This window comes from Poromitra crassiceps, assembly GCF_964638095.1.
Source record: "Poromitra crassiceps genome assembly, chromosome: 11".
Lineage (NCBI taxonomy): Eukaryota > Metazoa > Chordata > Actinopteri > Beryciformes > Melamphaidae > Poromitra > Poromitra crassiceps.
Window position 1 is genome coordinate 42,768,015 of NC_139643.1, and position 24,001 is coordinate 42,792,015.

At 44.7% G+C, this 24,001-nt stretch overlaps 3 protein-coding genes across 3 annotated transcripts; 2 read left to right on the plus strand and 1 right to left on the minus strand.

Moving 5' to 3' along the window:
* The first annotated feature begins 209 nt into the window (after nt 1-209).
* snrpd1 (small nuclear ribonucleoprotein D1 polypeptide) lies at nt 210-5,800 on the plus strand. The gene is made up of 4 exons (XM_083645824.1): nt 210-331; nt 1,009-1,085; nt 2,437-2,628; nt 5,448-5,800. The coding sequence occupies exons 1-4, from the start codon at nt 318-320 to the stop codon at nt 5,522-5,524; spliced, it is 360 nt and encodes a 119-aa protein (XP_083501950.1). The 5' UTR covers nt 210-317; the 3' UTR covers nt 5,525-5,800.
* A 632-nt stretch (nt 5,801-6,432) lies between these two features.
* On the plus strand, nt 6,433-9,994 carry ggcta (gamma-glutamylcyclotransferase a). The gene is made up of 4 exons (XM_083646561.1): nt 6,433-6,564; nt 8,110-8,255; nt 8,787-8,919; nt 9,306-9,994. Exons 1-4 carry the CDS (start codon nt 6,451-6,453, stop codon nt 9,426-9,428), a joined length of 516 nt encoding a protein of 171 aa, XP_083502687.1. The 5' UTR covers nt 6,433-6,450; the 3' UTR covers nt 9,429-9,994.
* A 130-nt stretch (nt 9,995-10,124) lies between these two features.
* adnp2b (ADNP homeobox 2b) lies at nt 10,125-21,964 on the minus strand. Its single transcript, XM_083646316.1, has 4 exons — nt 21,777-21,964; nt 18,535-18,654; nt 16,377-16,475; nt 10,125-14,305 (listed from the first exon to the last, which is right to left on the minus strand). Exons 2-4 carry the CDS (start codon nt 18,640-18,642, stop codon nt 11,291-11,293), a joined length of 3,222 nt encoding a protein of 1,073 aa, XP_083502442.1. The 5' UTR covers nt 18,643-18,654; nt 21,777-21,964; the 3' UTR covers nt 10,125-11,290.
* Nucleotides 21,965-24,001: the final 2,037 nt, after the last annotated feature.

Below are 24,001 nucleotides of genomic sequence, written 5' to 3' on the forward strand. Positions count from 1 at the left end.
ATATGCAATTATATACTAAATCATGTTTACAAAAAAATCTAATAACATAGGATTAATTGAGACTATTATAGTCTATAGTTTCATTGCCGAATGTTTATGCATAGGACTTTAGTCTGGAATAACTAGTCCATTCGGCCAGTAGGGGGCAACATTCCATGCATCAAACTGCTGAACTCGTAGCCGTCGCTCTTTTACTGACGTGACGTAGTATCAGTGCGCCAGAACGTAAATCGTACAACAGCGGCCTGTGGATTCACTTGCGCCCTGTAATTTTTCTATCTTTGGTGGAGGATTTGTGTCTACAGTCCGTCACCATCATGAAACTAGTCAGGTGAGTGCTGTTGAAAAGTCACCGTTTATCAATGCTGTGATTTGCGTGGAGAAACATTACCTGATACCGCTGGATGTGCTTAGATTTTAATTGTCAGATAGACGGGGGAGGCGGGAAGCGGTGTAGGAAATGAATGGAGGCAGCAGCCCTGTGTGTTGTACAATGAAATGGACTTCATTAATAACTCTACAAATGCATGCATATCACACTGTATTGGTATATTCAAATTGCATTAACAAGCAATGATTCGGCTGTAAAACGACATTGCTTTGCAACGTTAGCTAGTCACTCACAGGTACGGTGGTAACGTTATTGTTGTTAGGCCTGTCTCGCCTCCTATGGAGGGGGATTCAAAATGGAATTGGCATTTAAGTTTTACCAATTTGTCTTCGGCTACTGTCTTACCTGCAGTTGTTTATTGATACAAAGCAATGGGCTGCCAGTATTTGTTTTGGTGGTGAATGCTACATAGCTAGCTAACATTGGCTAACTTTGTACAGATGGGGGGGGGGGGGGGGCGGTATTCTAAAGTGTTACCAGTAATTTTGCCGTTTGCTAGATTGATGTTCAGAGGGAAGTTTGAAAGACTGCTCAATGTTTGGCTCATCCTAACTCATCTCTCTGTTACCCACAGGTTTTTGTTTGGCTCATCCTAACATCCTCTCTGTTACCCACAGGTTTTTGATGAAGCTCAGTCATGAGACTGTTACCATTGAACTGAAGAATGGCACCCAGGTCCACGGCACCATCACAGGTATGACTCTCCTGGTCCTGGGCTATAGATCCTTTCCGAGTTATGTCACACTGCATGTTGGAGTTACCCTCAGGCTCTTTCTATGTTCGTCTCAGGACTTCACTGTAGTAAGAGCCCTCTCATGGACAATGCTTTTTTCGTTAGACAATCTGTGTTGGGCATTAAACTCACCTTATTTTTGCACTTTGAAGTCACAGGTAGGGTCGGGTGGGGCAAACTAATTATATCGGAAGCCTAGTTGCGGAAAAAAGTGACCTGTTCTTTTTTTTTTTTAAGCCCCAATCAGTAAGATTTTTGACTGAAATATAACTGCTTTTTAGTCACAGGACATGGTAGATTGACTTTTAATAGGGAGACCCTCGTCTTTATTTATCCCACACCGCCCTCCATTGCCCAGCACTGGGACTAAGCAGTTTGTCTGTCACGTCCCATAGCAAGAAAAAAGAAAACCATGCGCGCATGCGCTGTACAGCGGAAGCGCTGTGTTCATCAAAACGAGGAAGTAACTTGATTCGGATTTGCTACGAAAATGATGTTTCACGGAACTATGGATTATTATTTCATCACGTGGTGAGTACCCGATGTCACAACATGTACATAGAGCTTCTGGCGCTGTGTTTTGTTGACTTTGAACGGCGATATCGTTATCGATAGCAATGCACGCAGAGGGCGCAGTGGAAAACTTACTGAGTGGGGCTTTAAGACAAAGTTTGACAAGAATCACTGAGTTGCCTGGAAACAGAGTCCAGACGCATGCGCACTGGCGTTTGTCTTGTACATACATTCTGCAATGCATTTTTAGACAGACCACCACCGCTCACTTTTTTTCCGCTACTAGGCTTCTGATATAATTAGTTTGCCCCACCCGACCCTACCTGTGACTTCAAAGTGCAGAAATAAGGTGAGTTTAATGCCCAACACAGATTGTCTTAACGAAAAAAGCATTGTCCATGAGAGGGCTCTTACTACAGTGAAGTCCCGAGACGAACATAGAAAGAGCCTGAGGGTAAGGACGGGACGGGAGGAGCGCTATATTTGTTGAATACCTGAAGTGGAGACATTATTGGACTTCTTGTTATCCACATACATGGCTGACAACCTCTATGCTGAGAACAATGTGTGACGTCAACCTTGCAAGCTCTATATTACATCTTGAATGTCTCATCTTGGTTTCTGTTATCTTCCTCAATATATAGCTGCCTGGACCGTACGTATATGTTGATGTGTGTAGATGAGTTTAAATCTGAAAATGGTGTAGTAGTCAGTGGAATGTGGACCGTCTGAACATGTGTTCCTTTGTTCATAATTATGCATATATGTTTATCCCCATCCCACTCCTTTCCCCACTCAGGTGTGGACGTGAGCATGAATACCCACCTGAAGGCGGTGAAGATGACTCTGAAAAACAGGGAGCCCACTCAGCTGGAGTCGCTCAGTATCCGTGGCAACAACATCCGCTACTTCATCTTGCCCGACAGCCTGCCGCTGGACACCCTGCTGGTCGACATCGAGCCAAAGGTCAAGTCCAAGAAGAGGGAAGCAGGTGAGGAACATTGTGCATCGGCAAACAGACCTTGCACAATTTGTCTGAGTACCTTTTGTAAATTGTCATGGTTCACTGGTAAATTTAGCAAACGTATGGCCCATCAAACAGCACATTATCTAATACAATTCCAAATGAAATTGATTGCCACTGCTCAGTCCATTAGTCTGCACTCAAGGCTCCCAACAAGGATACAGTGAACTGGATTTGTAGGGTGGCAGTTCAAAAAGATCCAGGAGTAGGGTTGGTGTGGGTAGCTGGTTGTGAACATGGAGAAAATAAAAATGTTAAGTGACTTGAGGCTAGTCTGTGTTGAGAAATTGGTGGGTACAATAGGATTTTGAATAGATTTCTGAGTCATCTCATATTTCAGTTAAAATTGGCTAAGTGGGCGGTGTCTGTCACGATTGTGATGTCATCAGTGATGATGTCATCAGTGATGTCACTTGAACAATTGTGATGTCATCAGTGATGACACTCGAGCAATTGTGATGTCATCATCAGTCCTGGCGGATGCTTTATTATAAGTGGTGGGAGTACAAGTAGGGAGAAGAGGACAAGTGGCGCATCATCTCCAGAGTTTCCACCCTAGGAATCGAGCTGCAATCGCAATTGCGATGCAATCGAGCTCGCGAGATTCCTAGTTGGATCAAATTATACAGACTTTACAGAGAGGACAGAGAGGATTTAGCAAACCACACTTAAAACTAAGCCACCACGAATTCTGAATTAATTGTGGGCGAGTTAGTTGTAGCGGTCATGGGAAGTTGGAACAACTTTAAAGTCCTACTGAGCGAAATCCTCCCAGGCGATACGGTGGTGAGCTGAGCAAGTGGTCCATCCTTCAACCAGAGGGGACCGGTTCAGGCCCCCCATCCTGCTGAAGTGTACTTGAGGCTTGACCAAGACTTACCAGCTCCCGGGTCACCTTTATACAGGGTTCCCACGGTCATGGAGAACCTGGAAAAGTCATTGAATTTCAAAATCTAGTTGATTTATTCAGGGGAGTCTCACTGAGAGCAATATGAAACCAGTAAATAAAGCCAGGAGTCCAGGAAAGTTTGAAAATTTTGTAGCCAAACATATCTTTGTAAATATCAGAGTTACAAAGAGACTGCCTAACAGAAATACAGAAATATGGAAATTCATAGTTGCAGACAAGATCATATACTGTGGAGCACACAACATGTTTTGTCTAAGAGAGCTGCAGAGAGCAGCTGAGCAAGATCAGAGAGGGGGAGAATACAGTGTGACATGACCCTGTTACTGTGGGCAGAGGGTGAAATCTGCTTTAACCTATGTGTGCGCGCTTATGATTAATAACCCAATACCAATAACTATTTGTATCTGTTATAGCTTATTGATTATGAAATAATTATGAAATATGAACTTAAATTTTCTCCATGAGGCACTCTGGCTAAATCAGCTTAGCATACCCTGGGCTACATGTGAGCCAAATTTGGTGCTTTTGCACAAATTTGCGCGAAAATATCCAAGGGCCTGGACTATAACAGTAGCGTGAATATTGTAAACCTAATCATGGGCGAGATCGCGGTGTGAATGATCCATAGTGGTGTGAAATAAATTAATGCATAATTGTGAAACCGATAATCGTACCATCAAAATGTATAATCTAGGGATGGGCATTTCTAGCAAAAACACTATTCGAAATTCGCTGGCCAAAGTCGACTTTTAATCGAAATTCGAAAATAAAAATAAAATGTAATTTTTTTGTTTTTTTGTTTTTGTTTTTGTTTTGTTTTTGTGAGTGAAATGTTGCATTGTCTCCCCTGATTCTAAGTATAGTCGAATCGCTTGGTTTGAGCAAGTAAAACAATTTTTATACGCATTTTAAGCAAGGTTTATGGAAAAATGAATGGCGGATGAAATCCCATGAAGAGGGAGAGGTTGCTTATAAAAATTGTTTTACTTGCTCAAACCAAGCGATTCGACTATACTTAGAATCAGGGGAGACAATGCAACATTTCACTGACCAAAAAAAAAATGATTTTTTTCCAATAAACGAATTTCGAATTTCAATAATAAAAGTCGACCTTGATAATAACAACGATTATTCGAAAATTCGATGCCCATCCCTAGTATAATCATTGCATCCCTAATGAATTGGCTCAGTTATTTTTCACTCCTAGTTGCCCAATGACTACACATGACTCTTTCACACATGCAACGTCACCTGTTCTCTCTGGGTCATGTGTGAATGGGAGCCAGTGTCAATGTTCTGGAAAGGTTGACCCGACAATTTCCACACTGGCGACCCTAGTGTGAACAAAAGCTGCAGGTGTAATTTCATGCTGTGACGTCCTTACGGAACACATTTGTTTGGAGTGGGAGAGTTGAACAGATGACAACTGGCAAAGTGAGCTAATAAGCAATAATTTCCTCCCCTTTTCCCTGTCTGGAAATGGGGCGGCTGTGAGACAATGCCATCCAATTGACCTATCGCTAAGTCCTGCCCCAACCTGAGCCTAGAGCTCCATAGAGAAGCACTAGAAAGCGTGATTTTCCTCCGGTTTTATGTAAAAAATAATAATTATAAGTTGGAAAAAATGGTCAAACGATGTGCATGGGGTAAATGCAACAGTGATGCGAGGTATCCTGAGAAGATGGGCAAATAGATCACAACCCCGGGTTGACTGCACAAATAGAAGTGAGAATACCGTAAACAGAATTTACTCGGTCACAGATCTTTGAGCCGTCAAATCCCCAGTTCCCAGTACAAAAGGAATGCCCCGATATATACATGTCGATGCTGTTTATTGTTGTCTTCTTAACCCCGGTGCTTCTCTCTCCTCTCTCAGTGGCTGGTCGGGGGCGAGGAAGAGGACGGGGCCGTGGCAGAGGCAGGGGCCGAGGCCGGGGCGGGCCCAGGAGATGATCAGCACGGCCCCACGGTCGTTAGCCGTCTCCCCACTGTTTGTACAGGATTTCTACTTTTTCTCAGAGGAATTCCATGTTGTGAATTCCATGTCTTTTTTTTGTTTGTTTTTCCTTGTTTTGTACATTAAAATGTTCCTTATGAACAGAGAGGGAGTCTGTGCGTTATTACAGTTTTGACTGGACTCTTTTTGGTTTGAGAACGATTGTTCATTCAGGTGTTTTGTTTTCTGATTTTCAGAACTATGGTTGAATAAAACTGCTTTTTTTGAATGGACATGTGTATCCCTGTGTGTCTTGAGAAATTCAACATACTGGTAAACTGAAAGTGTGAAGCTGTAAAATTGAAAGTTCAATATATGACCGCTCCATAAACTGATAGCAAATCTAGACCAGAATAATATTCTCATCTACCAACAAGTTGGTTTTGTTCAAGCAGTATATTACAAAACCAACTTGTTGTGGAGCATCATCAATTGAATGGTCTTTTTTTGTGTAAAGTGGCTCACTAGAGTAGACGGCGCTGACTTGCATTACAGAATCATAAAGAAACTTTAAATTCAGAATCAAGATTGTGCTTGCCTAGCAGCAAGCACAATGATGACAATGGCTCAGAGTGTATCAGGTTTGCAGGCTCCATTGTGTTGAAATGTCAGGATCAGGAGCTTTTGTTCCAGAACGGGCTGGACAGGGAGTTTTAAAAGCCAGAAATCTCAGCATAAGTAAAAGTAAACTAATTCCGATTTCCGAATCCTGTTATCACATGTCAATTATTTGTGTGAAGTGAAGTCACATGACTAATGCAGGCAACCATTAACCCTGCTGCTCCCCCTGGGGGCGTGTTTTAGCCTGCTGCTGTAAGCCAGCCAGACAGTTCAGTTGGGCGTGAACACGTGATCGCAGCCGGACCGGGACGCGTGCAGAAACATGTCCGGTGCTGCTGGGATCTTCATGTATTTTGCTTTTGGAAGCAACTTACTGAAGGAAAGACTGCAGCTGGCAAACCCGTCGGCGATATTCCGCTGCACCGGCCGCCTGAAGGTAACTGTTCAGCTGGGAATAAAGCGAAAGCTACATCGGTTCATAATTACTACCGTAGTTAGGCACGGTATAGAGCCTAGGCTCTATGCTTTGCTTTCTGTTATAACACCGGCAGATGGCCTATGCCGGTGTTATAACAGGCGGCGAGGTTAGCCAAATGGTGCTGTTTAGCGCTGCGGACATAAGGTATTGCTACTGTAGCTGCTAGCGGATATTCTATCTTCAAAATTGGATACAAATTATGTATTATTTATTTGTAGCCATTGCCCTTATGAACCAGCTGAAAAATCCTAGTCATAACAAAGGCAGTGTGTTGTGTGGCAACATGGTGATAACGGTCCAGTGGTCTGCCTATGGCCAGATGATTCCAGTGCCTGGAGAACTGTGTATCTTAATTTGGGTCATTTCAGATAGCCACATGGCTCTATGACATAGGTCTGACCTTGCCCCTTTCGGAACTGCTAACATAGCTTACGCTACTAAGCTATGTTAGCAGTTCCGAAAGGGGCAAGGTCTGACCTTATCACAAGGATGCCAGTTAGGAAATGGGCATCTTTCTTGGCATCAACTCAACATCATTAGCAAAACCAGGAATCCACTTTTGTACACATTGAGTCACCTGAACTCTGCTGGTCTATCTCCTCTAACCTGTGGCTCTTTCTTGCTTCCATTCGGCTGTTAAACAGATCCGTGCATTCAGAAGTTCCAGCAGTGCTATTTAGTAACAATCAAAGCTAACAACTAGCTATTCCTTCACACACGTCACCTTGCCCTGCCAAGGCCAGACAAATAGCATTAGCCTTTGGCCCCCTTTTGCAAGATGTCTTTAAAAACCCATTGACAATACGATTGAAAATGTCAAAAATCACATCCATACAACCTCAGAATATGTTTTCCTTACTTGTATTAATGTAATAACCTAATAATTACATTTATCTCAAACCTTTTCTTATTTCTTCACATTCATTATTTCTTATATTCAATATTTAAGTTTTTCAATGTAAACATTGTTCCAGACTATTACCCACACCGGGGGGAAATGACAATGAATGTGATGGCAAATATGATTTTTCATGTGGAAGGAAAGGATACATCCAGGCGGTGTCTCTCACAGCGTGGGCCCTACACAATGTTACCGTTTTGTGGGCATTCCCACACAGACTGACTGCATCTATTCAATTCTATTTGTTAATACTACACGAAATATAATACAAATATATTTGTTATTTATTATACTGTAGTATTAATGAATATAACTTAATCATTTCCTTCCCCATAAAGTTGGTATTTTTTTAAGCATTTCCAATAATTTGCTGAGGCCCCCCTGGCGGCCCCGGCCCCCACTTTGAAAACCTGTATACCTGCATGGGCTTTGTGCCCTACCCTCACCCTGTGTGTGTGTGTGTGTGTGTGTGTGTGTGTGTGTGTGTGTGTGTGTGTGTGTGTGTGTGTGTGTGTGTGTGTGTGTGTGTGTGTGTGTGTGTGTGTGTGTGTGTGTGTGTGTGTGTGTGTGACGCACGCGCGTGCGTGCGTGCGTGCGTGTAGGACTATGTGCTTAAGTTTGGCCTTTGGGAGGAACATGTGGAAAACAGGTGGCATGGCGGAGTGGCCACCATTGACTTCTGTCCAGGAGAAGAGGTTTGGGGGGTGGTGTGGACTTTGAACAACGAACACCTGATCAGCTTGGACCAGTGAGACACACACACACACACAGAGCTGTTGTGTTGTATGTTCACCCATTCTGTCAACATGTACAATACATTCCTCATTTTGATTATTAATCTGATTACTTATTAATAGCATGATTACTCATATTTTGTACACAGCTGGGAATCATGCAAATGTTGTATACAAGCAGGTACCTCTATGTGCAACATAACATGAGTTATTTGACCGAAACGTTAACAAATAAATCAATGTAGAGGTGATCCTGTGCAAGCAGGAATTTCCTCTTGTGGGTGGGGGGGCGGGGGTAGCCTGGGTAAACCCATCCCCCACGTGACCTGCTCTCAGACCTGTTCTCAGTCACTATGTGATATGATAGTGACTGGGAACTGAGAGAGCAGGTCACGTGGTGGCTGGGTTTACCTAGGCTAGGGCGGGGGGGGGGGGGTGATCTTCAGGGGAGTTAAAAGGAGTGCAGTGGTGTGTGTATTATTAACTATTATACTAAGTCTGTGTGTGTGTGTGTGTGTGTGTGTGTGTGTCTTGTCTGTCTGCAGCCAGGAAGGGGTGGACCAGGGAATGTATTCTCCACTTGAGGTCAAAGTGGAGACAGATAATGGACCGATGCTCTGCAGGACTTATCAGATGAACCATTTCCATGCCTGCCCTCCCTCTCCTCAGTACAAACAGGTGTGTGTGTGTGTGTGTGTGTGTGTGTGTGTGTGTGTGCGTGTGCGTGCAGTGTGCACCATGGTGCACATGTAGACAAACACACAAAGTGCCAAAGACAAATCTGCATGAGGCCTGTCCCCTTGTACATTAACTTAAAAAAAGTAGAACAGGTCAATTACACATCTTTTTTTATAATGAACATAACTGCAGAAACTCTCTCTCCGAAACACAATATTGAATGACACCTTACAAAATATGAACTAGGGAATCAGTTCTTACTTTATGCATATACTTAATCCTCCCAGTATTCATTTAAGAGCAGAAGACCCACCCAGGATGGCAACTGTATGGTTGTCCTTTTATGTGTCTCACCACAGTATGTTTATTTATGTGTGTTTCATAAGGTGGTGTGTCTGGGAGCAGAGCAGAACGGGCTCCCAGTGGAGTACTTGAGGAGGCTGGAGGCAGTTCAAGCTAACAACTACAGCGGTCCTTCTATCCTCGACCAAATCAAAACAGTGAAGTAGAACCGGCACCACCATGTGGCCAGGAGTAGGAACTGTACTCACTGGCTAATCCGCTGCCAAAACATACCTGGCTGTAAATCTATTTATTATTTTTAACTTTAAACAGCATATGGCCATTCAACTGTATGAGAAGTGGAGTGCTCAATATCCTGTTTTATTTTTTATAAATGGTAAATGGCCTGCATTTATATAGCGCTTTTATCCAAAGCGCTTTACAATCAGTTGGTACATTCACCCATCCATACACCGATGGCGGCAGGCTACCACGCAGGGTGCTGGCACACCATCAGGAGCAATTTGGGGTTCAGTATCTTGCCCAAGGACACTTCGACATGCAGACTGGAGGAGGTGGGAATCGAACCACCGACCTATTTTATCCAAAGCGATTAGTGGACAAGCCGCTCTACCTCCTGAGCTACAGCCGCCCATTTTTAGAGTTTGATGGAAGACCATAATCAATGTGATGGAGCCAGCGTTATGCTTCGACATCTCTCAGGGGAATATTAAAAATGTGCTCTTGAATTATTGTATACTGATTACATCCGTTTTTTATTAAACCATTGTAAATTTTACTTCACTCTTCAAGTCTTTTATTGTACAAAATGCATCAGCATTATAATTTTCTTATCATACTCTATTCCTGCTGATTAAAGTACTATTTCCAGATGATGCTATTATACACAAAGGGAAGAAACATACCTTAGGATGCATGGGCACAACAGCACAATGTGATAAAAATAATAGTTTTTTATTACAATTGAATATTAAAGGGAGGCTTGGGGAAGTAATGTTTTACCTAAAAAGAAACCACCCTCTTTTTTTTTTTTTACACCACAGTGGCCCTGGACAGAATCAGAAGCAGTACCACTCCCAACAGTTTTCTTCCTCTATGAATGTATAGAAAATCCAACAGGTATAATACAGTTATCCAACAGGTATAATACAAAAAACTGTCAGGAACAGTTATGAATAACAACATAAGATATATGGTGACCGTATCAACACAATTAAATGTTTTATGTTTTGTTTTTATCTCAAAGTAAATTTCCACAACATAAGTCTAGGCAGACTTTAAAAGTCACAATGGCACAAATCATAAGTTGATTTAAATAACAAAAGTACATGCAAACAAGGTATGGGACTTCAAACCAAGTGTTCCCTATCTGTAGGAATTGAGCAATCTGAACACTCTTCAAACATTTGTACACTTTGCAATTTGGTTTCAGTAAAGGCTGATGAAACATTCATCTAAAATGTTTGCAGGGGTTGGTAAGTGAGAACCCCCCCCCCATAAATTGTTAATGTGTAGGGGGGGCACAGGTTATGTGACAACAATGTGGAAAAAAAATAAACGATCAAGAAAATATATTATAAAGAAAGTATATTGATTGTGCTGTGAACATGACAGGAAAAGGCGCAATTAAATGAGGTTTTGTAGCACTAGCTCTATCTTGAGAGGTGCTCTAAAGTCATGACATCGCCAGACAAGCAGTGGTGTCAAATTTCAAATTTGTGTACAAATGCATTTCAATAAAGGGGACAAGAGGGGGGGGGGGGACAGCAGCAAATCAGTGCTTAACTTGAAGTCAGTAGCCATTGTTGAATGAGAACGTGACCAGCTAAATGTTGCACACATACACAGATTTACATCATATTTCACTGACAGTACTCATCTGCATCATCTATCTTCCATCATGTACTGTATGGGCCACTGAAAATAAAGTCCAATGAAGGCTACATCAAGAGCACTGTTACAGTTCACGTGTATCTTCGGAAATACACACATACTGCATTACGTCCAAGTTCTCTGGCGAGCGTGAACACACGAAAGGCCACCATTTTAGGAGCAGGTGTTTTGTCGTTCAATTTCCTTCGACTGTTTCCATCTGCTCCGAGTCCGCCGTTTTCTCATTTCCACCTTCTTCCACACTTTGCTCATTTCCACCTTCTTCCATCGGTTCTGGTTCTGGTTCTGGTTCTTTGTGCTTGTCGGTCGGCTCCGACGGATCGGCGGGTTGCGCGCCCGGGACGAAAAGGTTGTGCTTGACTTTGCTCAACTCGGCCATCTTGAAGCCGAGGAGGACCACGGCGGTCTTCCTCTTGAGAGCCTTCATACACTTGGTGCGCTTGTTGCCAAAGTGGGCTGCCAACTCTAATTTGGAGAGGAGCAGTTGCCTGCACAGCTCGTCGCTCTCGGCTCTGTTCGCGTAGGGGTTTCGGTGAAAGTATCTGGATATGAAGTGTTTGCGCTCCTCGGGGCAGCGACGTTCAGTCGGAGTGGGATCCAACGCTAGCTTCACTGTAGGGACGACGGGACCCTCGGGCTTGGGCGGGGCCACCAGCTTCTCCTCCTTTTTCTCTCGTTCCTTCTCTCGCTCCTGCGCACGTTCCTGCGCTCGCTCCTGCGCTCGTTTCTTGAGCATAGCCGCCCTCTCCTCTCTCTCTCGTCTGTTGGTCTCAATCACCGCCAGCCACGCTGCCTCCAGCCTCTTCTTGCTCTGCATCTCCACTTCGGTTTGTGGGTTCAGGGGAGGCTTCATGGTGGGCGGAGCAGCGGTCGGAACAGATTTAACCGGAGCTAGAGTTTGTTTCATAGTAAGTGACTGTGGCATCTGGATGTAGTACAATCCAGTTGGGTGACTGATCTGCGCACCTGGTTTTGCTAGTCTTACTTGAGTCAGAAGCTTTTCATGAACAGCATTAATTTGCGTAGCCTTGGGTTGTTCTGGTTGTTTGGGCGGCTGTTTGGGTGGTTCTGGTTGTTTGGGCGGTTGTTTGGGTGCTTCTGGTTGTTTGGGGGAACACCGACAACGCTGAATGTGCAGCATTACTGCCTGCTGCGTGACCTTCCCCGTGTACACGCCGTTGCAGTATATGCACTTGAACGCCTCCGTCTTGAGGATAGCGTGGATGGTGGGCGCCACAAAGTGTTTTTGCTTCAAATGCTGAAGGTGGCTGTCCGCACTCTGGAACTTCTCGTCGCAGAAGGGGCAGTACGCGCTGTTGACTTTGACAGGCGGCTGGCAGACGTCCGGAACGCTGCTGGGCTGCATCTTCAAGAAGATCAGGTCAAGGGAATTGGTAACCAGGGCCAGGTTGACCTCGGTATCTCCTAGGACCTCTTTTGGGGCAGTGGTGTTGACGTCAAAGTAAGGGAACAGGATTCTCCCGGCACCATTTGTGTACACCCTGTACTCCCGCCTGAGGAAGTCACTGTAGGCCTTGGTCGATGGATTGTGTTCCCTTATATGTTCAAGAAGTTGTTTGATGGAGAAGAACAAGGCTGAACAGTACAGACAGTTCAGGCCATGCAGCAGGTGTTGGAACACGCCCTTTTCCGACAGGAGAATTTTGCACATTAGGCATTTGACAGTTTTGTCCGGCATTTTCTTCAGGAATGGAGCTCGGGCAGCCACACTTTCAGACTTGGTCACTTGGTTGCTGGGTTTCAACTTGTGGACTACCTCCGTGTGCATGTCGTAGATATTGGAAGGGAAAAGTTCATTGCAGAGGGGGCAGGTAATCCACTTCTTGGTTTCCTTTGCCGATTCACTTGCCGGCTCGGCCGGCTTAGCGGGGGTCCCTGCACTCTGAGAGACGGGCATCGCTGCCTGTAGTGGCGCAAAAGTGTAGGTGGGCATGCCGTTCATCTTTTTGCCTGTGGGGATCAGGTGGCTCAGGAGCGACTGTGACGTCAGCATGGTACCCTGCGGCGTCACCGGCGTCATTTGCTTCGTCGATGCATTTTGGGTAACCGTGGTAACCGTGGTAGGCTGAGACGCCGCGCTAGTCCCCGCTGCCACGTTGGCCTGCGGCAATCCTGGTGGTGGGGGAAGGATTTGCTGGCCTTGCGGAGTCGGAGTCTGTGCTGGCTGCCCAGGCACAGCCGCAGGGGTTGGGGTCTGTTGTGGTGCCTGTTTCAGAGACACATTAGACACCGTGGGGACCTGCTGGACCACAGGCGATCCGTGGGGCAAAGCACCTTTGAAGGCTATGGTGGCGCCGGGCTGAAGCAAACCTTTAGCCTCGGCGCTCGCTAGCTGCACGAGGGCGGAAGCTTGAGGGGGCAGAAATGCCTGGTTGGTGCCGGGGGCGGCACACATCAAAGTGGTGCCGCCCGCGGCTGCTTGTTGTTGTAATTGTTGTAACTGCTGTAGTTGCTGTAGTGACACCAGCTGTGGCGGTTGGTTACCGTTCTGCAAAAGAAACATCTGACTCTGAGGTTGATTTGGTCTAGGGGCGATATTTGGGAATGTTACAAACATACCGTTCCCGTTCGGCGTCGCTTTAACGGTGCAGTTCTTGTTCTCGGAAATCAGACTCTGCACTTGGTTGGCGACCCAATAGTGCGAGGGCGCGACCAGCAAGTGGTGCAACATTTGATCGAGACTTCCAGTGTTGATCTTGCATGCCTTGCAGCAGTAGACCTTTGTGGCGGTGGCCACAGACTGCATCTGAAGTCTGAAACCGATGAACTGTTCTGCCAAGCGATTAAGGTGCTTGAGAATGATGTGCTTCTTCATTTGATAGACGGAAGATGTTGGGAATCCACATTTTCGACACTGGTATCTCTCATTCCCACTGTGGGTGGGTACCTCGTTTCCACGCGCGGCGCCGGCGGCTACAGGCCCCTCCTTCGCCGCCGCCGCGCCTCCTACGGCGGCGTGACTATGGTTAGAGTGCGGGCCGTGGAAGAACAGCATGTGCCTCTTGACGGCCCGTGGGTGGCCGATGAATTGGCACTCGGTGCAGGGTGCCAGGGCACAGACGGCCCGCTCGTACTCGTGGCTGCGGTTGACGTGACTCCTGAAGTTGTAGATGTTGCGCGTGGAATACTTGCACAGGTTGCAGCACAGTGCCCGAGACCGATACGGCCACTGAATAGAGGAGGAAGGAAGGAAGAGAAAAAAAACAAGTCAGTTGTGTCATTTCAGATCATGGCAAGTTCACATTTACAGCACAAGACCTTCAAGAGTCCTTGGGAAATATTGAGCTAAGTGCTAAGCTAAATTTAGTTCAATAAAGAGAATGTGTGCACATCCAACCTGTTTTGAGGCCAGGTGCTGGATACAAAAATACAATAAAAAAACGATCTTCATCAGACCCACTGCGTGGGTTGAAACGTTGTTCTGTAGTCACCATTAAATGAGCTCCTCCAGTGTGCGGATATTCCTCTTATTTAACCCTAAGCCCTCGTTAGGACGCCGAACGTAAGCAGAAGCTTGAAGCAGGCACAAGCTGAACGTACGCCTTACTGTTCACACAAGACACCTTCTCTTTTCCTCTCTTCCTCTCAGTGCCTACTCTCGCGCCTTGAACCCGCCCACAACTTCCATTGACTTCATGCCTCACGGCTTCATGGCTTCAGCGTCACGCTTGGAAATTCGGCGTCAATCCTGAGTGATCGCTTCAGCGTGACGTGAGCGTGGCTTCGGCAAGGCGTCAAGGCGTGAAACGTGCGCGGGTGGTGTGAACGGCTTCGCCTGTTAACAAGGACGCCGAAATGAAACTTGTGGGTACAGCGTAGGTACAGCTTCGGTTGAGTGTTGCTTCGGCGTCCTGTGTGAACGGGGGCTAAGTGCTAAGCTAACCATAGTCCCATATACCTCAGCATAACGGCCGGGCACACTTGTGTGTGCGTGGTGGAATCTGTTGCTTTTAAATTGGTTACCCGTGTTAACAGGTTAGAGCAGCCACACAGCCCACGTGAGCAGCTGTTGCATCTCATCTAGAGATTGAGCGCAAGAAGACGGTAGCAGCTCAGCTCGGCTTGAAAATCCAAACATGTTTGATATAATCGTCGTAGCTCCAACTGGCGTCGGGAGGCAGTACACGCTTGACGATTAAAAATCTGTACCCCATCATACACTAACAACAGATTTTGGTGCCGACTGGCACAACAACTGCAGACTAGTGTAGACAAAGACAGACTATGCTCCAAATGGAAATCCTGCGTAAAATCGGAGTCGAATTATCTCGTAGTGTAACCTCAACTTAAAGCAGCTACGAGCAACTTTTTCGATTGTTATTAAACAGTATAAATTTAATATCAATGCATCACATCTTACCTCTAATAGTCGACGAGACCAAAGCCGTGTGTATCTGAGATTGCTTAGGTGATTATTAAGTCTATAGTCTGTCTAAACTCGCGCCAACAGGGGGCTCTCTAGAGCGACCGGACCGGGTAACCCGGAAGTGAAACGCGGAAGTGAAACGCAGCTGCCTTTTTACGCCGTTTGCGCTGCCTAGCAACATAACATAAACAATGTGAACGCCACGCATACTCGCGGGAACATCTCTCGTTATATTCTAACAGGTTTTTTGGAAGTTATTTTGTGGTTATGGCCGAAGTGGCTGCTGCAAACCGTTTCATTTCAATTCCTGATCTGCCCTGGCTACAGACACACTAACACTGGCCGATTCACTCGGGGTTCAAGCGAGACTACTCTGCGTTGGTATCGTCGACTATTAGAGGTAAGATGTGATGCATTGATATTAAATTTATACTGTTTAATAACAATCGAAAAAGTTGCTCGTAGCTGCTTTAAGTTGTGCTACCATGTGACGTGACTTTGGGGTGCGTTCACAGCGTTTCCCCAACATAACCGAGAGGAGCCCATTCAAAACACTCTCATCCATAAACTTGAACCATTTGAACGTTAATATGATACTGAACATAACGTAGCCCTTTCAGATGGTATCCATTTTGGGGAGCTCTGATAGATCGCCTCGTAGTTCATTCTTAGCTAAAGGAAAATAGGATAATGTCGAAATTATTTTCCAGGACAACTCAATATTTTCCAGGAAATTTTTTACTGTCTCTCATTTTCCATGTGTTTTCCATGACTGGAAAAATTGTGAAATTATTTTCCAGGATGCGTGGAAACCCTGTTTATTGACAGATATTTAAGATCAAAGTTGTCATGTGGAGCAAAGTGTCATATTCACCTTTTTCGTTTGTTTCTTTTGATCTGTGAAATCAACCCACTTGGTGTCCTCGAAAGACTCATCTTCATCCGACTTTTCCTCTGCCTTTTCACTGAGATCCTGTACAATGACGACACACAAAACAATACAAGTCTGCACAAGTCTGCACCCCTGTTGAAATGTTTTCAGTGGAACCTCTTCACTCATTTGGTTCAAGCTGAATTGGCCAATAATTCAATCACAACACAGTTGGGACCATGTCATCCTTGCTTGAATCAAGTAGGTCCCAACAATAGACCCTTTTCACGGGAGTCATTTTGTGTCGAAAAGGCAGGGTAAACACAGGTGCAAGCAAAACACTAATGAGGGTTTTCCAACTTCCAGGATTCTACGTTGGAAACCCTCATTAGTGTTTTGCTTGCACCTGTGTTTACCATGCCTTTTCAACACAAAATGGCCTCCGTGAAAAGGGTCTATTAAAAGTCAAGCTGAATTGAAGAATGACAGACTTTTTTTTCTTCTATTTTAGATCACATCCCTGGGTATTCAGTGCACCTATTTAGTAACGTATGCACACACAAAATATCACAAAAATCAAATTTCTGGAATTTGGAAAACCTCATTAGTGTTTTGCTTGCACCTGTGTTTACCCTGCCTTTTCGGCACAAAATGGCCCCCGTGAAAAGGGTATAATATTGTGCAAGTGAGATTTAGAAAACCCCTAGTGGCTTATGGAAGGAATCGCAACGTGTGTGTGCCTCTGCCTCATGTGTGTTGACCAGTGGACAAGCCCACCCCCTTCCCTCTGATGATGCGGAAGTGAATTGAAAAGCTGTAGTTCCTCGAATGGCCACTAAGCGTCGGGGGCAGTAGGCATTCCCCCAATGTTAAAAGGCCCGACTTTGTAAGAGGATTAAACATCCTTTGTGTAATCAGTGACGGGCAAAACACGGTTTTGGTCTATATAGCTAATTTCACCTTTTCATAACAACTGTAGGGGCATAATTTTTTATATAACTCGCATGTTTGGAGTAAAGTAGATGATAGAAAAGGGGGTGATTGACAGATCGCCTGTCCAGTGATCGCGCCGCTTGCCGATCACGGACCAATAGCAGGCGGAGCTGCGGCGCTGGGAAACTCCCATCTCACGTGAGGTTGCGGAAGGACTCAACCCATTCCCTCCCACTCTGCTGATGAAAAAATCAAGATGGTGACGGCCAACGTTTGAACTCGGCCAGGGAAACTAAATTTAATGGGATAGCTACGTCCATATTATTTATGTCTATGATGTTGACATGAAAATTGACCACACGGTCGGTGTCCGTTTGTTCATCCTTTCTCGCTTATAAAATGCACAATTAAGTTTGTTCTTTTTTTCTGTATATTAAATGTTATTGTGATGGATAGTTTTTGATGGCCGGAGAGACGGCACCCGGTACGGGATGGGTTAGCACCCCAGCCTGGCTCTCTCGTGAGGGAGAAATCCACAAACGCTACGGATTAGCCTCCTGAAAAGCTGTATAAAGATCGGCGCGGCCTGGGGTCCTTCAGGCTAGAGCGAGGTGCTCGCCGCAGGCGAATGACGTGCAGCGCACAGGCCTCCTAGAGGCATCCTCTTTGTCTATGGTGCGGCATAGTAGGATTGCCTTTTGGAGGTCTGGTGAGACGAAGGAGGAGCGCGGCCGGGAGAAACCCACAGAGCCTTAGCCCTCCATGCACCGAAGGGTCTTTCAATGCTGCGGTGTAGCACTAGCTCTATTGCAGCGGATTGGGCATGATCAACCCTTCAGCGGGCAACGCTGCAGACAGAGTAGGAAGGCTGATCCGTGAGCGGCTGCTTCTGGGACGCGAGTCGGGGTCTTAATCGGCCTCGGCTGGGTCTACTGGGCGAGGGTGTATGATGTTCGATAGACCCGAAACACCTTACGACCCCAGGTAACATCACTGATGACGCGTCCCAGCGCATGCTGAAGCATTGTATTTTGAACCATTGAAAATTAAATTATATTAAATAGGCTATGTCTCATTATCATAAAATAAAATAAAATGATGGGTAATAATAAACCAATCCATTTTTTTTAAACTGATGTACCATGTTTAAAATCATTAAATATATGTGATACAAACAACAACAACAACAAAACAGGTAATAATAGATTATGAGGGAAACAAAGCATACCTTCAGAAGGCTTTGGCAGTCCTCTAGGCCGATGTCACTTAGAATGTTCTTCACCTTCCTCCGGGATTTTCGGATCTTGTCAAGATTTCCAACTGGAACCTGATACATTTTCTTAGATGCCTAGCAAACATTCAAAGAAGAGTACCGTGCATCAAAGTTAGGAATATCTACGTGGATGTGGAACACATAGAATGATTGTAAAACAATTACAAAAAATATAAAACTGATCAAATGTGTTAATTAGTGGTGTACTCAGTGGATGCAGTAGTATTTAGAGTATACTCAAACCTTTTTGTGTTCTACTGTTACACGGCTCTAATGTGTCCAAATCAACAACGGCTCATTTTTCTGTTAATTCCAGGGGAGTTCCTTCTTATTCACCTTATGTAGCCCCGCCCACATGACTCATCGTTTTACGACTTCCTGTTCAAAACGCTGGCTGTTTTACCTGCTCAAACTAGTCTGACTCACCTGGTCAAACCTAGTTTGACTCACATATGAGTCAGACTAGGTTTATGAGTCACAAATTGATACAACCCCCCCCCCCCCCCCAAAAAGGATTCTGGTACCAACGGCATGCTAAATATCATACGGATATTAAAAAGCTAGGAAAATCTGACTTCTGGAAAGGGGTTATCCTGTTTACACTGTTTTCGGATTTACGGAGTGATAAAAAGAGATGATCAAAATTCTCACTGTAAAAACCTTTGGCTCCAATATATCAACAAAATGAAACAAGAATTTTGAACCTGGCTTTATACACTGTTCAGATTGCTGTTCTGGAAATGTATGCAAATTAATGCATATTTAATTAGATAATGCATAATTTGCATATTTAACAACTTTTGAGAAAAGTTGTAATACACAAAAAATATTGCCTTAATCGAAGTAATCAACCGGGAAAGTTTCATGGTGATATCAGTAAAGAGAATTACCCTATTCACTGGAATCGGTAGCCCTCTGGGAATGCTATCTTGGACTTGACAATTATAATTAACTGATGGTACTTTCACTGATTCAATTGTATTCCTTGAGCCCTAAAACCTAGAGTTAGACACCAAAACCACCTTTCTAGGTTGAATAGTAATTGAGATATAGCCATTTTATGAGCCATTTTGGACACCATCTTGAAAATGACCCTTTTCCGGAAGTCAGATCTCCCCAGATTTTTCGTACCGGTATGTTATTAGCATGCCCTATGGTACCAGAATCCATTTAAACCATTTTATTAATCAAATTGTTCCCCCTCCCCCCTCCCATTTTCTCTTCCCGATAGAGACACTGCATGAAATAGGCCACGCCCATCACGGGGAAAAAGCTCTGTTCATTTCCACACACCAGCGTCATTTTCCTTGAATTAAACATAGCTAAAAGCTGTTGTGTGGTGGGCTGCGCAGACAACAAATGTAAAAAATCGCCAGTTAAAGGTTTTTTGTACTCCTGTGCAAAACAAGGAAGCCATTGAGAATTGGCGAGAAGAAAAATGTGGATCTAGCTGTCAAGGAAGTAAGTTGGAGAGTGTTCATCTTCCGTATATACGATCTTTTTGTGCAACACGCAACCATGCACGTGACATAGGAGAACGCCAGGATTGGAGGGGGGGGGTTCTGTTTCCCCCCCCCGTCTTGGGCGTGGCTTCTGAATGATGACGCGTTACGCAGTGTCTCTATTGTACTTGGCCAATCCCCTGTCCCGGTCGTTGGTCCACCCCCTCTGCTGATCTGGGGAGAGTTGTAGATTAGACATGCTGCCTCTGATACATGTGCAGTCGCCAGCGGCTTCTTTTCACCTGACAGCGAGGGATATCACAGGCAGGCCTTAGCGTGTGGCAGGATCACGCTATTCCTCCCCAATCAGGCATCCGACCGACCAGAGACGGCACTAGTACAGCGACGAGGACACTTCCCACCCGCAGACATGGCCAATTGTGTCTGTAGGAGTGTCTGACCAAGCCCGGGGATCAAACCCGGGTCTCCACGGTAGTAGGCATTGGCAACTACTTTCACCTCTACAGTAACACTACCCATTGAAACACCTTTTGTATCCATTTGTTTGGGGTTCAACCATATATTGACCGGTCTACTTTGGCATACCTGTCATCCGCCAAGCAACGTTTATTTCAATATAATGTCAACTGTGAATTGCTCTACTTGCTGCTGCTCCCAGCAGAGTATGTTGGTGGAGGGAGGTTGTAGAATTAACAGGCAAACCAGTAAAGAAAGACTGACATTTTATGAGATGGGGTTGTACTGGTAGCCATTTCAGTGGTCTGTCCGTGGTCGTGAACGCGAACCACTGGTTACTACCACTGGGGGCGCTGAAGCTAGAAATATTTATTTAGAAATGTCTAGACCACTAGCTTCAGCGCCCCTAGTGGTAGTAACCAGTGGACAGACCCCCCTCTCCCTGGTAATGAAATAGGAAATAGAGAATGGCACATTTTAGGGCGACTGCTAATTATTAATAACAGCAATGCTATTGGCTGTGGTCATGTAACGTTAGTATACAGTATGCATAACATTACAAACATTACCAGCAAGCCAATAACATTTTCAGGAAGCACATGGCAGAGGTGGAAAAACAAAGGTATGACATGACACTCCATTTCAAAGACATATTTCGAAACTATAAATGATCACACAAACTATGGTTTGCATCATGAAAATGACAATATCTATTTTTCTATGCAGCATCCCCGGGCCTGCCTTAACGTTACTATAAAACTACAGCAATCCTGTCAGATGTAATGTTAGAATGATGATGCTATGCATGCTATACAGTATCACAGCAGAACTGTGACGTTATAACGTTAAGTGTGCAGGAATATTGTCCCTACAGGAATATTATATTTATATATTTGTTAAAAAATGATCATAGGCTGCGATAAGGTCACAATTAACGTTACTGTGTAACGTTAACGTTACCCGAACATTAACAAAACGCCCCCCCGACTATTATAGACAATATTATAGACATATGAGCTATTTTATGACCTCATACTCATAGACTGACATTTAGCCTGTTGGATGTTTGATGTTGATTTAGCTAAAGTTAGCTGCTATTAGTAAATTTAGCCATATATATACACAATCTATTGGGTAGATAAATACTGGCATACATGCTAGCTCGATGTGTACAAAGTACGTTATCATTACAAAGCACGCTGCTGCACGCGCACGGTGACAACACGCCGGCCACGCCGCCTCTCGCTGCTTGAGGATGCTCAGAGACGCTTCATTTACCTGAGATGTTTGATTTCAGGATCAGGTGGTAGCTGTCGCTGTGTCCCTGCAAACAGGGCTAACGTTACCGATAACGTTATCGACTTTCTCCGGTCCGTCAGAGTGCGTCTGTATCGGTACTTCAGCAGTAGTCGAGGGTGCGCACAGATCCTCATCCAACCATCATCCTCTTTCTATATGCGCCATACAGCTATACGGTGAAATTATTCAAATGTATTTGCTAACCCTGCCGACAATAAGTTATTTTTAATCGAGCAGCTTTTGTCCCCTTTTTTCCTGTTGAGGAAAAATGGCGCTCGAGTCCAGGATCTGACGTAGGGCTTCTAATTTGCATAATGTACAAAGCAGCCAATGGGACTCTTCACCCCCTAAAACTGTATAACTTTTTATTCTTGAACCCAAGCTGAAAGCCACTGAGCCAGAGTGCATCTGTGGTCTTTTATCAATTTAGTTTTCAACTCTATGCAATAATTGATTTGTTAATTGGTCTCTTTTACATTCTACATGAGATAGCTAGGTCTGTGGGCGTGGCTATTGTCGCCCCCACCGACAGTCACGTGGTATGTGTCTATGCTGGCCGATGCTGGCCAATGAGCTGTCGAGAAAATGAGCTAAATGGGCGGTCCTCCAGAGATTCAGTGATGACATCATATCATGCCACTTTTTTCAGCCAATCACATTGGTCTAACATTTTAAATTGGGGAATAGTCATGTATACACCCCAATTTGGTGTTTTCGTATAAAATCGGAAGTTTAGCTAGCTTGCTACAACTAACAAATAAGCTGATATCTTGATAAAACAAAACATAGCTAGCGCCGATTTCAATGGAATTAGACAAACGGAACCTCATTTTAGTGTTTTTTATATATAAATTATTTGTAAAAAGGTGATTCTACGCATATTGGAGTAACAATTTTATGGTTCCAACTATCAACTTTTTTTGCAAACGTTCATTGAATGACTGAGCTCAGCAGAGTCCAGTCGCGAGAACTGAGCATCCCGTCTTACTGTAATTGGTACTTACCGGTAGTTAACCTAGCAGGTAGCTAGGTCGATTTGGTACGAGAAAAAACTGCCCCACAAAGTGTATGTAGCCTATGTGTCTCTGTTTAATTTTCCTCGGACACCGTCGGCCTGACAGCATTCATATTTGGCACGGGTACCAGCAGGGGTCCTGAGCAGACGATGACAGGGCCAGATTTTTGAATTAGGTCATTAGGGCAAAATGGCTAATTAGTAGCCAAAATGAGTGAACGCAGGTTCAGCACCATGGAGAGCTCCATCTGTCAGGGGAGAGAGTGGAGAGGCTGCATTCCCAACTCTGTGAGCGAGGCCTGACTAAATGACCAGTGATTGTGCGCTCCAAAAGTGTATCAGAACTCCTCCATTTGATATCCCCCAGTCTAGTGCCTCCTGGTGGTGGATCACTGTAGTACAATTGCTTGGGAAATCATGGATCGGGCGTTTTCAGTTAAACCTAGAGAATCAAATAATTCCATGCCTGAGTATTAAGTCATTTTCAAGTTGACGAATGAGGTCACAGCTAGTTATTATGTCATTGTTCCCTTGAGTAAGGCAATGCAAACCCAGGGTTAATTTCCCAGGGGTAACAATGGAGCAATGCAAGAAACACAGGAAGTGTCAACATGCATGACTTTCATACTGCAACTGACTCTGACTGTACGGCAACATTTCTGACACTGGCAGGATCTGCAGCCAGACCATCGCACAGTGGTACACACAGTGGTCACTGGAGTACAACTGAGCTATAACATTGTCTCTGTGCCCAAAGAGGGAAAGAGAGTGATCATACACAATGCAATCCCCTCTCTATTGAATCATATGAGGTTATGCCATTAGGCTAATCATATAGAGCAGTGGTTCACAAAGTGGGGTCCGGGGGACCCCCAAGGGGTCCCTGAAGGGGTTCCAAGGGGTCCCCAGCAAAAGGCAAATCATTTATTGTCACTATAATTCCATCCATAAGTAACACAATGAAAGAATGTATTACTATTTTGACAATGGGTTTCATACTTTTTGTAATAAAACACCTAAAAGCAAAAAATGTTAGATGGAGGACCCTGGGACAAAATCTTATCAAATGGGGGTCTGTGGTCTTATTTGTGTCAGTTTAGGGGTCCTTGACGTGAAAAGGTTTGAGACCCACTAATATAGAGTGCCACCGGCACCACTCAATCATCCAATGTCAGGCCATCGTCGTGGA

Coding starts and splice junctions, on each gene's coding strand:
- snrpd1 (XM_083645824.1), top strand. Junction 1,086..2,436: donor GGTCCACGGCACCATCACAG/GTATGACTCTCC, acceptor TTCCCCACTCAG/GTGTGGACGTGAGCATGAAT. Junction 2,629..5,447: donor GTCCAAGAAGAGGGAAGCAG/GTGAGGAACATT, acceptor CTCCTCTCTCAG/TGGCTGGTCGGGGGCGAGGA.
- ggcta (XM_083646561.1), top strand. CDS start 6,451: ATGTCCGGTGCTGCTGGGATCTTCATGTATTTTGCTTTTGGAAGCAAC. Junction 6,565..8,109: donor GCTGCACCGGCCGCCTGAAG/GTAACTGTTCAG, acceptor GCGTGCGTGTAG/GACTATGTGCTTAAGTTTGG. Junction 8,256..8,786: donor CACCTGATCAGCTTGGACCA/GTGAGACACACA, acceptor GTCTGTCTGCAG/CCAGGAAGGGGTGGACCAGG.
- adnp2b (XM_083646316.1), bottom strand. CDS start 18,642: ATGTATCAGGTTCCAGTTGGAAATCTTGACAAGATCCGAAAATCCCGG. Junction 16,476..18,534: donor ACTGCCAAAGCCTTCTGAAG/GTATGCTTTGTT, acceptor GTCATTGTACAG/GATCTCAGTGAAAAGGCAGA. Junction 14,306..16,376: donor AAAAGAAACAAACGAAAAAG/GTGAATATGACA, acceptor TCCTCTATTCAG/TGGCCGTATCGGTCTCGGGC.